Source organism: Felis catus, chromosome A2, assembly GCF_018350175.1.
Source record: "Felis catus isolate Fca126 chromosome A2, F.catus_Fca126_mat1.0, whole genome shotgun sequence".
Lineage (NCBI taxonomy): Eukaryota > Metazoa > Chordata > Mammalia > Carnivora > Felidae > Felis > Felis catus.
Genome location: NC_058369.1, coordinates 29,178,464 through 29,193,258, shown reverse-complemented (window position 1 = coordinate 29,193,258; position 14,795 = coordinate 29,178,464). Strand labels below are relative to the sequence as shown.

At 49.2% G+C, this 14,795-nt stretch overlaps 1 protein-coding gene across 5 annotated transcripts in view; it reads right to left on the bottom strand.

Moving 5' to 3' along the window:
• PTPRG (protein tyrosine phosphatase receptor type G) overlaps window positions 1-14,259 on the bottom strand; it is a 718,204-nt gene extending 703,945 nt beyond the window's left edge. For 3 of the 5 annotated variants that reach the window (XM_011280147.3, XM_045051777.1, XM_045051779.1), the window contains exon 1: window positions 13,373-14,256. In XM_011280147.3, the coding sequence (XP_011278449.3) occupies window positions 13,373-13,457 (85 nt within the window). In that variant the 5' untranslated portion in view covers window positions 13,458-14,256. Of the gene's footprint in view, window positions 1-13,372 lie in introns of all 5 variants that reach the window. The other 2 variants (XM_045051778.1, XR_006593802.1) reach the window with 2 other exon arrangements.
• Window positions 14,260-14,795: the final 536 nt, after the last annotated feature.

The window sequence follows — 14,795 nt, the reverse complement described above, 5'->3', positions numbered from 1 at the left end:
TATCCTCTAAGGCTGGCTAACGTGTCTCAGAATAGCACAGAGACAGCACAGAAGTCCTCTCCCAGGCCAAATCTTGCAAAGAACTTCAAGACCTGGTTTAGGTGTTCGCAGGAAAAAGCTCTGTGATCAAATAGCAATGTCTGTCAAGCTAGGGCAATGAGGACCCTCACCTCAAATGCCAATTTCCAATCCCTGTGTAGAACACCTGCAAAATAACACAGGGGCAAGGAGGAGACAAACACATGAACACGTACATGCTACAGACTTGCACTGACTATTCCCATCCGTGTGCACCCAAGGGATAGAACAGGTCCCACGTTAACAGATATAGATAGATAGATAGATAGATAGATAGATAGATAGATAGATAGATAGATAGAAAGAAAGACAGGAGAAAGGAAAGAAGGAAGGGAGAGAGTAAGACACGTACATCCTACCCACGCAGGTAATTTCAGTAATGAGATACCAAGGGTAACTATAAACCTGTTCCCTTAAGGTGGGGGCAGATAGGGCAAATTGAAACCTAATAGCCATCTTTGGTAAATCTCTGTCAATAAAAAATGTTCCGGTGCCACATGCACTTTAATTCATCCACCACCTACTCTGTTAGTGGAGAGGGAACATGACACCATCTAGAAAGGCAAGTTGGAATTCCGATCTGGCCATTTTGTTAACTGTGGGATCTCCGCTCTCCCTGAGTTCCCAGTCTCCCACCTCTTCATAAGGTCACATGGCACTAAGTGAGTTCATATGTATGCAAGCATTTCTTTCATAAATGTTAAGCAACAGATATTAAAAACGGCTAGGCACCATTTACAATGCCCTGTGCACCTGATGCTTTTCTGGTACTTTGCACTCACAGTCCCATTTCATCCCCGCAAGGACTCCAGGAGGTTAAAACTCTCATCATCCCCCATTTTATAGATGAGAAAGCTAATTCAAGTAACTGGCCCAAGTAAGTAAAGAACAAAGCGAGGATTCACGAAAGTGGGCCACTTACTTAAGTTGATGAACAGACCTGTGCAATTCAAAAACCAAACGCATTTGCCAGTGGCCCCTTTCATCAGAATGCACCTGTCTCAAGTCTCACTTCGTCAAAACTCTTAAAGGTCCCAAGGCACGTCAAGAATTATTTCCCCAAACTCCTTTGTTTCTCTGGTCAGAGTGCTTACATCTCCAGAAATCAATTTTTCCTCCACTTGGCATCCCCAGTGAAGACAGGAACCTCTAGAATCAGCAGCACCCCCCCCCCACTTTGCATCAGTTGCTATGCCTCAGTAACAACTGAGAAGTTTCTCTTTTAAAAAGCACATCCTGAGGGGCACCTGGGTGGCTCAGTCGGTTAAGCCTCCGACTTTGGCTTAGGTCATGATCTCACTGTTGGTGGGTTCGAGCCTCATGTCGGGCTCTATGCTGACAGTTCACAGCCTGGAGCCTGCTTTGGATTCTGTGTGTGTCTCTCTCTTTCTGCCCCTCCCCTGCTGGTGCTCTGTCTCGGTCTCTCTCAAAAATAAACATTAAAAACACAACTAAAAAAAAAAAAAGCACATCTTCAAAGAGGTTCAGAAAAAATGAATGCCAGAGTTACCTACCCTCCATCCCACGAGATAATTTTAGCAGCTTCTGCACAATCTGATCAGCTGGGAAAATGAGGAGCTGATACCTAAAACCACCAAGTTTTTTCTATTGTCCTCACCCTCCACGTGGCCTTTGCATGCATGTAGGCAGAGAAAATGAGTAGTTTTAGAAGCGAAAACAACTGGATGGAAGAAGAATAAAACAGGGTGGCGTCGACTAGTAATGAATTCTAGAAAACTTCGTTTCTAAGCAAAGTAAAGAATCACCATGCTGTACCAGCCAACAGCTGTCTCATCAAGGCCATTCGACAAGGTGCTCAACCAATACTTGTGAAGCAAGCAAAAATGGTCAGTTCGGGCAAGCCCTTTTCCTAGACCAACCTGCCCAAAGTCTTGTCACAAGGTACTAGATCAACATTTCATCTTCAGACTCTATGGTCCGTGCAAGCAAACTCCGCGGCCCTCTGGACACCTCATGTCACTGTTACCAGAACAACCAAAGCAGACATACGAATACCCATTTCTCCTTAATCATCCCTAAAACCAAGGGGACTACTGGTGTAAATGAACACCAGCCTCACAGAATGTAGCCTAAGTTATTCCAAAAGAGAAAAGTTTGTGATCATCAAAATATAACCCTGCTGCCCCTGAGGACATTCAACTCTAATTAGAATGTATTTTGTTTCCAGCAAAAGATACCTTGGTGGTCAGCAACAGAAAATATAAATTTATCTTCTCTATTATGTTATTTTATTTTCATTGTATTTATTTACTTATTTGAGAGCGAGGGCACATGCAAGTGGGAGAAGGATGCGAGGCTCCATCCCAATGACCCTGGGATCATGACCTGAGCCAAAATCAAGAGTCGGATGCTCAACTGACTGAGCCACCCAGATGCCCAGCTTCTCCCTTTTTAAGGATGGACTGCAAACACCATGAAAATATGTATACTCATGGGGCGCCTGGGTGGCGCAGTCGGTTAAGCGTCCGACTTTAGCCAGGTCACGATCTCACGGTCCGTGAGTTCGAGCCCCGCGTCGGGCTCTGGGCTGATGGCTCAGAGCCTGGAGCCTGTTTCCGATTCTGTGTCTCCCTCTCTCTCTGCCCCTCCCCCGTTCATGCTCTGTCTCTCTCTGTCCCAAAAATAAACGTTGAAAAAAAAATTTTTTTTTAAAGAAAATATGTATACTCTTAATTCTCTTAAAGAAGACATTAAGTATGAATACCCTACCTCTTATAAGGATACAATATACAATGTGAGATTTCTGGAAACCAATTACAATGATATCAAATGTCTGCTAATGTCTTGTTTAAGGGAGCATCTACTCATTCTGTCAGTCCTCAAATATGACTAACACCCCACCGACGCTGAAGATAGACCAGATGGAAGGAGGAATGACGTCCTGGCCTCAGAGAGCAAACAGTCTAATTAGGATCTGAATCATACATAAGGAATTCAGGTGAATATACTACATGTCGTAATGGCCACTTGAAGAATGTGCTAGAATTAGGGCGAAGGAATCACCTACTCAAATCTTCTGTCTATGCCAAAAGCTGGCCATTCTGCTGGTTTTCATATGTTGTTTTTGGAAAAATTAAGATGTGCTATTTCCACCATACATTAAACCATGCACAGGTATCATACACAAAAAAGTTAATGGCTCAGGGATGTTCTATGAAAAAATTAAGATACTTGGCAAGGGACCCACTAAAATGACATCTCCAGTATTAACTGACTTGGATCCTTCCAGACTGGTCACCGTCCTTCCCTCATCTCCTTCCTCTATAGTTGGGTAACAAGGAGGTGACCAAGAGAGCTGGTTCTTACACCAAATGATAACATTTTTCAAAACAACTTTTTTGAAACTGAACAAGCCAACAGCAATTTAGATGGGGCCACAGAAGTCACAATACCGTGAAACACCCAAGCAGCAGGCCACCTACACACAGCCAAAAAGGACACAGCCAGGATGGCTGAGCTCCAGCTTGTATAGGCCAGACTGACAGGAATGAAGGCACTCTGTCAGCCAGTGGTGTTTGTCCTCACAGCATGACACGCACATACACACGCACTTACGCACCTCCAATCCAGGTAATACAAAACCTCAAGCAAGCAATAACCAAAAAAAGACAAAAAAACAAAAAAAAAAACTTGCCCTCAGGCAGAAACTTACAAGTCTCCCCTACACAGATGGCAAACACCTCCAGGGACCAGCTGGATATTGTAAATAACCGCTATGGGCCGGGTGACTGCCCCATCTCAGGGGGCAGCCACTATTTAATTCAAGCTTACCCTGTTGCCAAGCAAGAATATAGGCACTAAGCTGCAGTGCGTCCAATTTTCCAGGAGTAACTGAGACGTCTCTGGGAAGCCACCATGAAGAAAGGAGTTTCCACCCATTTGGGTCACCACTGTCCCCCAAGTGCCTGGAACAGTGCCCGGCATGCTGTAAATACTCAGGATCCACTTGTTAAAGGCATAGATACAAAATGCCCCAATTTTTCATTTCATTGTTTTCTTGTCAACACAGTATGGCCAGATGCCCCCCGCAGAACTCCAGATAACCCGGATGACTGTCCTTCTCTATTTCTCTTTTCCAGAGTAAGATCAAGAACTAGCTTTGTGTTCTCTATTTAGACAAAGAATCCTGCCCCATAATCACAAATCACATTAGTTTTAAAGGCCCTATGTAACCTCATTGGCACGAACAAGTCTCCGTTTTTCACCTGGACTCCAGGAAAAATAAGGTTTAATGTTTAAAAACAAAAAAATAGCTTATAGGCATTCCATTAACCAAGATCCACTCACCACCTCGTTGGCTGTTCCCTCAGGATATTCTGTAGCAAGGTTAGCAACATAATCAAAGGGTTCTTAGAGCCTTAGGAAGCAAACTCTCAGAGGAATGTTAACAAGATGTACACCTCAGAAATCACAATATAATACGCAATGAGCATCTGACTTGCATCCAGCAGAAAGGATACAACCTTCCAAACTGCCCAGCCTGGCACCAACAACCCCTAAAATCCCAGGCGAATTTCAGTTAAGGGTGGGGAAAACAATCCCAAAGGAGCGCAGGGTCTTGCTCAGATCCCATGCCTGGCTTGGCTGGCTCCCTTGGCTACTTCTAAACCCCAGAGGAAAAATCCAGAACCCACACCATCTCTTGCCACCAAATACAACTCCCTCGGACCTTTTCATCAAGTCAAAAAAAGGACACAACCAGGACAGCTGAGCTCCAGAGCCTGCAGCCCACACTTGAATGATATATGGGATAATAATACCGCATTATTCTAACATAACCATATTCGATGCCACAAACAAAAGTTCTCAAACTATAAACTACATGAGATCATTCTGACGAGGAATCAAAAAAACTTAACCACCAACAAACTCACTCTGCCCACAGTTATTATCACCTTACTGAGAAGCTAAAGTAATTTGCTGAAAGGTCATCTCCTCAATGAAACCAAATAAAGTCCTGTACTAATTGCATTATTTCCTTATTTATTTGTGGTAAATACACAGAAAGACACCTTTACTTCACCTAGTGTTTATGGTCCTTGCTTATATGGGAAAAGTACCAAGGTGAAATGTACAAGGCTGGGTCTGTCTCTTAATTGGCCTTGCTACGCAATTAGGAAAAACAGTTTTCAAACAAACAGCAACCAGTCTGAAATTCAAAAGTATCCTGAGAAATGATGAGAGAGGCATCATCTAGCCAACCCCACTTACTCCAAGGGGTGACACCGTGGACAAGGGACAGCTTCCTTCAGCTTTAGTTTCTTCAACCTAAAGCAGAGATATTTACAGTGTCTGCATCCAGGTAGGTCAAAGCTCAGGCACAGCACCTAGATAATGGCAAGCACCACTGTTCTCATTTTATGGATTAAAAAACTGAGGCCCATTTGCCCAAGGTAACACTGCCATAATAGAACAAGAATTTCAACCTGCGCCTCTGGGGTCCTACAGTGGTTCCTGAAGAAGAGGTACCTCCGTCTGGGTCTGACAGTTCACCGATGCCCGCCCCTCAATCCCACCTCCACAAGATGTTGGGTAATTCGCTCCTAGTTTGTAGCCTCCACACTCGCTGAATGGGCACACTTCAGGAAAAGTAATTTTTTTTTTAATAAACAGAAACCACTTATAAATAACAATTGCTTTGTAAAGAAATCCTTTTGACAATGTGTAACTAACGTGACCTGCAAAAAGTCAACATTTCCTTATTAATCCGGCCTATGCGTTTACATTTGGTAAACCGTTTATGGCGGTCTCCTCTATCCAAGCTATTCCAAACTGATGATGCATTTATCTGATTTAAGTACACTGTGGAGCTTACGTGGCTGCAATGGTGTGAAAATTCAAATACCTCTTGGAGTCCTACAACCAGCGTGAATTCCTCAAAAGTATACCCATTGCGGTATCAATTGACAAACCTGTTTCATTCTCGTTAGAAAAATAGTATCACAGACCCAAAAATAAGACCAGTTGTCCTATTTTCTTGCATGGAAGTGTTACATATTCCATGAACTATGCTTTCATTTCTTCTTTTTTAGCTGCTCGATTTTAGCAGCCAACTGTGTCACTTTGCCACAGCCCCAAAATAGCTAAGTCGAGTGGTTTAAAATCGCATTTTGTTGTTTGGCCAGAAAACCATCATGCTGATTTCAGTTTGCAAGAAATTGATTCGAGGGCAGGAGCTACGCACCGTGTGTGGCTCTTCCCTGCACGCTCGGCAGGTCTGAATCTATGAAGACGGGGAGCCAGGGCTGTGACGGTGTCCAAGTGCCATACGAGTACAAAATAAAAGCAATACCCAAATAGCACTGCTTGCTTCCCCTGAGTAGCACAAATTTAAAACCCAGGAATGCCAGAAACAGGCAGACCCTTCCCCTTTGGTAACAACACAGTCCAGAAGGCCTTAGAAGAATCGGCAGGGTGCAGGGCCAGGCAACTCTTTCTACCAAGGATAACACCACACGGGGATCCTGGAGATTCACACGGCACCTTTTAAACCCGTGGAAAACATTTTTTCCATTTAAAGTTGGGAGGGGCGCCCGAGGGGGGCTCAGTCGGATAAGGGTTTGACTCTTCATTTCCGCTCAGGTCATGATCTCTCGAGCCCCATGTCCGGTCGGGCTCTGCTCACAGCACAGGGTCTGCTTGGGATTCTCTCTATCCCTCCTTCCCTCCCTCTCTTTCTCCCTCTTGCTCTCAAAATAAATAAACATTAAAAAAGAAAAAGACTTTTAAGTTGGTAACGGGGAGACCCTCCTTTGTCCTGTGAGTGATGAGATATCTCAGACTTCATTGAGACTTTCTTATTTCCTTAAACCTCAAAAAGTAACCATTTCACTAATTTTACATGGGATGCCCCAATGCCCGTCCTCTTCCTCCTTGCCCTCAACAGCAAAGCCAGGCACAAAACCCATTGTGCAAGTTTATGTAAACACTTTTAAAATGTTTTTTTTTTTTTTATTTTACACACCCTTGTCTTTTTCAGTTCCATTCTCCTCTTTCCATATACTCCTGTCCAACTCTCTTTAATACACATAAAATAAAAATGGCTACTGTACTGAGTACCTCTCGTTCACCATGCAAAGTTCTAAGCCCTTTAGCATGCATTCTTGCTCAGGCCATGCAAAGACCTTAGGAGTCAGGGTACTATCACTGTGACATTTCACAGAGAGAGAGAGAAAAAGAGAGAGAGAGATAAAGAGGGGCACAGAGAGGTGAAGTAACTTATCTAAAGCAGCACAGCTAGTATGGGAGAGGGGGGCTGGCTGCAAAGACCATACTCTCATGTACTTCAATATATTCAGTATAACTCTCCACAGTTACCTGGTTTAAAAACAAAAACAAAACACATTAACAAGTTCCAGGCTCCGACAAGACTTCTTGCTATATGCAGACCCAACAGTACAGTGACCTTCATGAGAACACAACTTCTCCTTCAATGTGACAGTTGCCTCCCACCTCCCAGCTCCCACCCCCCCATACAACAGTAACACCACCCAATTCAGTTAGAGGGGCTTCAAAAAGAGAAGCACATCTCAGACCTAGTCAGCTGTCTTTCCTCCGCGTAGCCCTAAAAGCACTTTCTACAATGTTTTTCAAAATAAGTATATCAGATATTATACTCATAAAATCTATGAACCTGCACAGGCCTGACCAACCATCTCACATAGATTATATTTTTTTCTGTCAAAACACCAAACATTTTGCTGCAAATGATACCAGGGGAAAGGGCCCCTCCAGTCACAGGTGTCCCTATAGGAGCAGACAATGGCACACGGAGCCCTCTAGCTTACTTCAAGCAATCTTACACGGCCATCTCTTAGAAACTTCATACTTTTTAGAACCGGAGCAAACCACAAATTTATCTGTTATAGATTTCAACCATCAGATGCTTCTGAAAATGAAATTCACCTACATTGCTTCCAGATTTATTTTTTTTAAAGAAACGTTAACAATTCTGTGGTCTTGGAAATTTGAGACAAAAGGGAACTGTAGGAAAAAGTAGGGAGAGGTAAACAAGGCATTTTAAAACACACATCATTTTTGGAGTGATTTTTCTTGGTTACAATTCCTCACAGACACAACCCCCTTTCCCCCAAAAATGTCAAATCAAAGTCTGTAACAGATAACCCTTTTCCTTACAACGGTGCCTTTGATTTTTTACATGCACATAGCATTGCCATAGACCTGGGTTTAGTTCTTTACAAGCAAGGTGGTCACTCCAATTTCTCAGGAAGAGAACCTGAAGTATCTGATCCTTTAATCCTTTGCAAATATGTAGCGTGGACCTAATGTGTGCCCAGGCAATCTCATTCCAGGACAAATTCCACAAGCAACTCCCACTGCCTGCTGGGGGCAGGCTCTTACCAAGAGAACATTTCTTACTTTCTGGAGCCCCTCCCACCCCCGCCCTGCCTCTGTATTCACTAGCTTTTTACCTACATCAAGCTCTGGTGGGGAGCTAGGCACATTTCCCTGGCTTCCTTTGTATTATTAGATACACAGGCCTCTAATTTTCCACACATACAGCCAAAAATGCAGTTTCAGTGATTACCACTGATCACCTGATAGCGATCAACCCGTACCAAGGTACATCAAAGGCTTATTGGGGAGGGGAGCAGATGGGGAGAATCCAGAATTCGTTAGATAACTTCAGATGCCCTGAATTTGTCCTGAAAGTTCTGATTCATGAAATGTGACCACAGGGAAGTTGTGCCCAGGATGAAAATGTTAATCCTATTTTTTTTTTAATCTTGCAATTCAGAATGTACACCCATCTTAGAATCTTCACCTGATTAGAAATACCACTACACTGCCCACATACTATACAAGTAAAATGTTGAGTGGAAATTCAGATTAAAAAAAAAAAAACCATCCACCATAAAGGTCAAGAGGTAAAGCAGCAAAGCATTAGCAAAATTTAATTTGTCTTCACCTAGGTAAAGCTAATCTAAGTGTCCAGACTGTCCTTTGCGTCAAGAAGTTTCCAGAAAAACAAGGGAGGGGGTAAGGAGATGGGAGGGAGGTCCGCAGGAACAATTGCTGTGGGGCATTTTTAATGATCTTACCTGAATGGCAAGAAAGTCCATTCCAATTGGCGCAGCAATATGTAACTGATTATATACATTAACTTGGGGAGTTTCAGAAAACAAAGAGGAATGTGAAAGGGGTTTTGTTTCCTTTTGCTGTCCCTGCACTGCTTCATGTAAACAATATAATCTTTTACTCAGTGAAAACAAGTCCATGATTATGGGGAGGTGTTTCACTATTGAACAGTTGTGGGTTTTTTTCTCATTTCAGCCAACTTTTCCTTAAAACTTTCTGCCTCTGGCAGCAGCAACTTCCCATTTCCAAAAAATCCTGATACGCCTATTTGTATTCATGTTCTAACTTCAACAACTCTGGAAGAAGGACACTTTAGAAGGAAACATGGAAGGCTGTATTCCACAACTGTGTCCAAGAGACCAAGTTTCAAGACTGGACAAAGATTCAGGTTCAAATGAGACACATGAAGCAGGGTGTAGGGGATGAAGGGACCTGAATGATTTCTCACTCCATTCCTAAAGAGTAAGATTGCCAGCGTACAAATATTACCTCTGCGTTTTTCTAAGGCCGTAAACGGGGTGCCTGGGTGGTTCAATCGGTTAGGCAACAGACACTTGATTTCAGCTGGGGTCATGGTGTTGCAGTTCATGGATTTGAGCCCCCATGCCTGCTTGGGATTCTCTCTCCCTCTCTCTGCCCCTCCCACATGCACGCTTTCTCAAAATAAATAAAAGTTTTTTAAAAAGTATCTTTAAGAAGGCCATAAAGGATGTCCATCACCAATAAGCAAGTACATGCAAATGATCCGACAGCAGGAGAGGGAGATTCACTGGACATCAATCACCGATCGTCTGATTCTGACACATCCAAAGTACACAGAGCTTATCCATCTGAAGTGTTTCCAACGTCGGCCTCCTAGATGTAATGTAATTATGGTACAAAACATATCAGAATCAAAGAGAACAGTTTCACTCTGAGGGTGGAAAGAGAGAAGAAATCAATAAAAAAAAATTTTATGTTTCTGCTGAATAGCTTACAAATGTAAAATACATAAAATGTTAACCCTCTCACGTAACATTTTATATCCTGTTGCAAGCACTTAAATTCTCAAAGATGAGCTATATATGCGACACGCTTAAGTGAAGTACGTACCGGGTTTGCTTTTAAATAACGAGCTGTTAGGGAGGGTGGAAGGGTATAGAAAAGATTGAATTGATCATCGCTGTAACTGGGTGGCGGGACCCACAGGGATCCATTGCATTTTCCTATTTTCATAAATCTTTCTGTAACAGCGTATTTTCTAAAGCACGTAGGAAAAGAACGTACTAGGCACTAAAACATGTTTGATAACACTTCTGCTCTGGAAAGTGGAAACATCTCTTGAAACACTAACCGAGATGCGGGTCCCACACCTGCCATATACTGTACTTTTGTTGGAAGACTAACTAAAAGCCACTGTTTCCGACCAGCTGGGGAAAGATCCATGGCAGGGCTGTTTCCAAAATCCTCCCAAATTACAGCTACCCTGCATCCGAAACACGAGCGGAGGACAAATACAAATGGAAAGTTGGTCATTCTGAGAGGAAACAAAATAAGGGATTGGGGTTAAAACCTCACAAGGAGGACCCTACCAAACACCAGAAGCATTTTTATCCCTCCTGTCAACCAGATAAAAGCTTCCGAGGTTATGGAGGGCAAGGGGGGGGGGGGGGCCAAAGCAAATGAGGGCCCCCACTGGGTTTGGAGCGAGCCAGGAGCAGAAGCTCCCAGCTGAGGCTGCCTCCTCGCCCCAGGGCGCACCCGCAGGCCCCCGAGCCCGGGAACCCGGCCGCGTGCGCCCCAACCCCGCTCCCACCGTGGCCCCACCGCACCCAGGAGGCCGAGCCGGCCGAGCTGAGGTGGTAGGAGCCCCACCAGTGGCTCGGGGGCGCCCCCTGAGGTCCAGCGGCGTCGCGGCACCTTCGGAAAACCGAAAGCCGGCGTCTCCCACGGTTCTGACATTTTAACTTTGCCAGGTTCCAGAGGCTGCTTGCTGCACCCTCTCCAAAAGGTACTTTTCCGAACCACAGCCCCTCTTCCCCGAGCCTCACACCATTGCACCTTCCCTTTCCGACAGTCTTGGGCTCCGGGGCGAGGAAATGTGCTATTTACCTCCCCGCGTGGGCACGAAAAGAAAACGTGGAAGGTGCAAACTGTCCAAGCCCCACGAAGGCGGCATCACTGGAGGTCCCATTTTGGATTTCAAGCTTCCTGAGACACCAGGAAAAAGAAGACCACCGCCAGCCCACTGGCTGCACAGCCGAGCAAAGGAGGCGGCCAGAAGTGGAAGGAGAAATTCCTCTTCTTTCGCAGGGCTGCTCTTCTGCTGCCTCCCCCTGCCCCCATTAAAGCGTGACCCTTACAACGCTCGACCCCACTATGCACCTGAGCCCACTCAGCCGGCAAGTCTACGGCAAAGAAAGTCTAGAAGCAGCAGATGGGAAACACAAACACGGAATCTTTTAAGGGAGAGAGGGCGTTCTTAAGGAGAAATGTCCGCACCGCCCCTAGCCCCGTGGAGACGGAACCCCGGTGGGCAAACCCCAGGCCTCAGTGTTAGCTGTGGACGCGCGTCCTCGCTCACCATCCGAGCTAGGTTTCGGGGCAGTGGCAGGAGCTCCCTGCGGTTCTGGGGGCAGGAGGATGCGCAGAGGGGAAAGGGGGTGCGTAGAGAAGACAGTGCCTTGCCTCTCTGCCCCTCGAGGCCACGCCGTGCCTGCAAAAGGGACACTCGCTGCCACTCCCGGAGCAGGTCCCTGAGGGCAGCGAGAGCGCCCGCGCCCTGTTGCAGGGCGCACGATGGAGCTGGGAGACCCGCTGCACCAAAACCTTGCGCTCAGGCCGCTCAGGGACAGGCGGCTGTGACCGCCTGAAACATCAAGGCACGTTCCTTTTTTCCTTCATTCAGATAACCCCCACCTCTGGGTAGCCAAGAGCTAATGGATGAGAGAGCAGAAACGGGGGGGGGGGGGTCCTCCATCCTTACGAGAGCGAGTGATAAAAAAGCGAATCGCCCCCTTCCCATCCCTTCCCCATGCTAGGGCAGAGGACGTGGCCTCCACCCCCGGGGAGCAGGGTCGGACAGACTCCAAGGAGCTCGGAGCTGTGTAGCTGTAGCCCCGGGCGCGGGGGGTTGGGGGGCTCCTGCAAGAGAGGCAAGGGAGGCGGCTGGCCTCTGCTCTCCTGGAGAGGAAAAAGGGTCCGCCAGTGGAGGGCTGGATGTGGAGGGTCGCCGAGCCGCACACTGCTACGTGCGGTGATTTATTATCGTCATCGATAGCCAATACTGTTCCCGTCTTAACCTGGCCAGAAAGGAGCGGGTCTAGGTCTGCCAGCCGCGAACAGCCTGCAAAAGGGCAAAGATGAAGGTAGGCAGGGCGCGCGAGACAGAAAAAAAATCCGCCCCGTTGCGAACTGGAATCCAGCTGCCGACCACCCCCCGCCCCCCGCCCCCGGCGCCCCTACTGGAGCAGCCCCGAGGAGCAGAGTTGCTGGGCAAAGGCGCCACAGGGTCGCGGTTGGGGGAGCCACGGATCTCCCTAAACCGCCTGCTCCCAGCCCTCCTACCGCTCCCGGGCCCCAGCGCCCGGGAAAGCTGTCTCGCTCCAGCACGGAAGAGCAGCCTGCCCCCCAGCCCCGAACGGGGGTCGCCCCTGGCTCCGGACACCAGAACGCAGGCGGCTCCCAACATCCCCAAGCCTCCACCACCAGCCTCTCCAAAGGGTCGGGAAGCCGCAAAGCAAGTCCCCCAATTCCGAGCTCCTTCAATCCTCTCCTAGGCGAGGGGCGCACCCTGGGCCCCCCAAACCCACAGAGGCATCCTCCCCTGGCCCCAGTCTCCTCAATCGCTCCAGAGCTAGCTCTCTCCCGAACCGCGGCGTGTCAGCAAAGCGAGCTTTTCTTCCTACTCCGGCTCCCTCAGAACCCCCCCACCAAACCTGAGCGAGAGCAGACCTCTACGGCCCCTTGTCCCCCCGCCAGCCCTTGCTTCCATCCTCCCCAACCATCAGCCTCCCTAAACGCCGCCAGAACCAGCCGAGCGGATCCCTCTCTCTCCTTCCCGGGCGCCCGGCCCCCCTTCGCCCTCTCCAGGGTCCTCGGGACGGGCGCCGGAGCTCCGTGCCGCGGCGACAACTCCGCATCCCCCCGCGCGCGCGCCGGCCAGGGCCGGGTCCCCTCAGCGGCCGGCACTCACCGGGGAAGCACACGACATAATGGAGCACGGAACTGGTGATTTTCAGGAACAAAATCCACCAACACGGTTCCAGTAACCTCCGCATGTCCGAAAACGCACATCGAAAAGAGGAAGGCAGGGGGGGTAAACTTGTTGAATAAGTTCTTGCCTCCGTGTGAGCCTCCGCTAAGCCCGGGCTCTTCCCCTGCTCGCCCGCTCTACGGGCCCCCCGCGCTTGGCGGCCCGAGTCCCCCTGGAATCCGGGAAGCCGCCGAGCGCCCCCCGGAAAATCTCAAAAAGTGACCGGGAACGCGGAGCCACGCTGGGGACGATCCTCGGCGGAGAAGAGCTGCTTTCCGTTCAAAAAAAGAGCAAGCCGAGCGAGCAGGGCCAGTGAGTAGTCGGCGGGCGGCGGCGATGCCGGGGGCCCGGGGCAGGCAGGGACCGCAGGCGGCGGCGGCGGCGAGCAGCCGAAGATCCCCAACTTGAGTCGGCGGCGCGGCGCAGCCCGAGAGCCGGCGGGCGGCGGCGGGGCTGAGCGCGGCGCGGCGTCTCCGGGCTTCAGGCAGGCAGCTCCTTCCAGGGCCCGGGGAAGGAAGGAGGCATGTTTGCGAGCGGGGAAGGGGAGGGGAGAGGCGGGGGGAGCGAAGAGCCCCCCAAAATAGAAACGGCCGGAGGAAACGGAGGAAAACACAAAGGATCTCAGAGGGGCGCTGGGGCGAGGGCGCCTTCAGTCCATGCTCCTGAAAGTTGTGGCTCCAGCGCAGGCTGGGGAGGAACGAGGAGCGCGGGGCTGGAAACTGGCCATGCCTCCATACAGGAAGTAACATGTGAGCATGGATCCTGGCAGAGACTTTAAAGCCGGCGAGCGAGCGAGCGAGCGAGCAGGGGGCGCGCGGCGGCGGGCGCGGCGGCGCGCGAGCAGGGGGCGCGCGGCGGGCACGGGGGCGCGCAGCCGGGCTGCGGGCAGCGGGAGCGCGCTCACCGCGCTCTTAAAGCAGCCGCGCTCGGCTCCCGCCTCCGAGGGGTCCCGCAGTCGGGTTCTGCCCCCGCACAGCCAGGGGTACTGCGGGCTCGGCTGAGGCAGTTTGGGGCCTGGGGACGGCTCTGGCCCAGTCTCGGAGAGAGGGAAGAGGACGGCTGCCTTCTTGGGCTGGCGAGTCTTTGCCAGCTCCCAGTTCTGCGAGCTCTTAAAGACGCCGCGCTTAGCGCGGGCTTGGCGAGATCTCCCCTCCGTCGTCTGCTATGCTCGGAGATCCCGGACCTGGGGGGAGGAGGACCTGGTTCGGGTCTGAGGAGAAGAGAGGAAGGGGACAGTCGATTGCCCGCCTTTTTAGGCGAGGGGGGGCGGTTCCAGTTCGGCCCCAGCGCCCTAGCAGCGCCGCAGCGGGGCGCGCCCTGCCTCAGTCCCTGCTCGTGCCCCCAGCCCGGCGCATTCCCCCGC